At 39.8% G+C, this 2,500-nt stretch overlaps 1 protein-coding gene across 1 annotated transcript in view; it reads left to right on the forward strand.

Annotated features, from left to right (window-relative positions):
* The window catches only part of LOC113826933 (serine/threonine-protein phosphatase 6 regulatory ankyrin repeat subunit C), a 17,598-nt gene that overhangs the window by 5,440 nt on the left and 9,658 nt on the right, over window positions 1-2,500 (forward strand). The window contains exon 4 of the mRNA XM_070116810.1: window positions 1-86. This exon is cut by the window's left edge and continues 16 nt beyond it. Within this exon, the coding sequence (XP_069972911.1) occupies window positions 1-86 (86 nt within the window). The remainder of the gene's footprint in view (window positions 87-2,500) is intronic.

A 2,500-nucleotide genomic window follows, 5' to 3' on the forward strand; every position in this document is an offset into this window, starting at 1 on the left:
CCAACTCCGGCCAGGCAACCATCGCTATGCAGACGGCACTCGACAGCACTGGTGGAGGCGAGAAGGAGGCGGTTCCGCAGACGAGGGTGAGGGGGGGGGAGTGGATTCGGGGAGTAGTATGTGGTGGCACGTGGAGTAGATTTGGGGAGTGGTATGTGGTGGCATGTGGAGTGGATTTGGGGAGTGGTATGTGGTGGCATGTGGAGTGGATTTCGGGAGTCGTATGTGGAAGGACTTAGGGAATGATATGTGGAGTGGATTTGGGGAGTGATGTGTGGAGTGGATTTGGGGAATGATATGTGGAGTGGATTTGGGGAGTGATGTGTGGAGTGGATTTGGGGAATGATATGTGCAGTGGATTTGGGGAGTGATGTGTGGAGTGGATTTGGGGAATGCTATGTGGAGTGGACTTGGGGAGTGATGTGTGGAGTGGATTTGGGGAATGATATGTGGAGTGGATTTGGGGAATGATGTGTGGAGTGGATTTGGGGAATGATATGTGGAGTGGATTTGGGGAGTGGTATGTGGTGCCATGATTTTGGAATGATATGTGGAGTGACTTCGGGAGTGATATGTGGAGTAGATTTGGGGAGTGATATATGGTATGACTTGGGGAATGATATGTGCAGTAGATTTGGGGAGTGATATGTGGTGGCATGTGGAGTGGATTTGGGGAGTCTTATGTGGTGGCATGTGGAGTAGATTTGGGGAGGGACTTGGGGAATGATGTGTGGAGTGGATATGTGGAGGGACTTGGGAGTGGATTTGGGGAGTGATATATGGTATGACTTGGGGAATGGTATGTGGAGTGACTTGGGGAGTGATGTGGTGGCATGTGGAGTGATTTGGGGAAGGACTTGGGGAGTGATATGTGGAGTGACTTGGGGAGTGAATTGTGGAGACATGTGGAGTGACTGTCGAGCGACCTGTGGGGGTATCCTGTGCACTGTGGAGTGACATATAGAGTGACCTGGGAAAAGATGTGGAAGATGATACGTGGAATATGTGGAATGACCTGTGACCTTGAATGACCTGGAGAAGCACGTGGAATGATCTGTGGAATGACCAGTGGAGTATTCTTCCAAAGAATAAATATATCTGGATTTTTTTTTTTTTTTTTTTCTTTTTAATACACCTATTTCTGTTACTTCAATCTGTATCATATGGACAAACGCACAATTTCTTTCTTTAATTTTCCAAACGTCTTTATTTTTCCCCTAATGCCCATTGTAGAAAAAGAAATAGTTTATTAGAAATTCTATCTCCAAACACCCATCTTTCTATTTCTTTCACATCAATAATTCTAAAGATATTCGTTTCTTTAATATCTAAAAAAAAAAAAAAAAAGTTACTCCGCCACGCCGATATCCACATTTTTTTTTTTTTTTTTTTTTTTTTTTTTATTACCATACTTACTTATTCCTCTCTCTTTCACGCCCACAAAACGCCCACAACCTAACGAATAATCTTTCTTGTAGTTTCCTTTCTCTTGCGGCCCGTTTTCGACAAATATTTTCCTTTTATCTTTTTTTTCTCTTTGGTTATCATAAGCCAATAGATATTCTTATCTTCACGCCCATAAGATATAAAAAAATAATAATTCCATATCACGTATTTATTTTTTATCATATATATTTTTTTTTTTTTTTTTTTTTTTTTTTTTTGAGAAACTGATTTTTTTCGTCACTCTCTGTGACGGTCTTTATCCAATAAATATTTCCATCTTTAAACCCATTTTTTTTTTTTTTACTTTTTTGGGGACGCATTTTATTTGTTTATTTTTATTTTTATTCATTTTACCCCTTTTTATTTTATTCTTTTTCTTTTTAACTTTTCGTTTACTCACTTCCCACTATCTTGCCGCCCATTTTTGATAATTAATATTCTTGTCCTTCTCTGTCTTTGACGTTCTGAAACCAATAGATATTTCCATCACGCCCAATATGACAGATAATCTTTTTTTTCTTATTCCAACACTCGTATTTCATATATTTGACAAATGATTATCTTTTTGTCTCTCTGACGGCAATATTTTCTTAGATTCCCAAACACTCATTTTCCACTAAATTCTCTTTGATGAAGGATTTTTCTTGCCCTTCTCCGTCTTCAAAGGTTATAATCCATTAGATATATCCATCTTCACGCCCACCATGTAAGAGATAATCCTTAAATTTTAATTCCACAAGATTTTTTTTTCTTCTTTTTTTGACAAATTGATTTTTTTCGTCTCTCTATGACGGTCTTAATACAATGGATATTTCCCGCTTCACGCCCACGGCATAAGTTTTTTTTTTAATATCCAAACACATTTTTTATGATCCTGCCGCCCATTTTTGGTAGATGATGATTTTTCTTCTTCTCTCTTTACGCCCGTGATATGACAGCTCATACCATCTTCAATTTCCAAACTCTCGTTCCCCATTACCTTGCTGCCCATTCCCACCGCCCATTCCTTCTCCTCTCTCACCCCATCCCTCCCTCTCCCCCCCACATCCGCCGC

The sequence above is a fragment of the Penaeus vannamei genome, chromosome 39 (genome assembly GCF_042767895.1).
Source record: "Penaeus vannamei isolate JL-2024 chromosome 39, ASM4276789v1, whole genome shotgun sequence".
Lineage (NCBI taxonomy): Eukaryota > Metazoa > Arthropoda > Malacostraca > Decapoda > Penaeidae > Penaeus > Penaeus vannamei.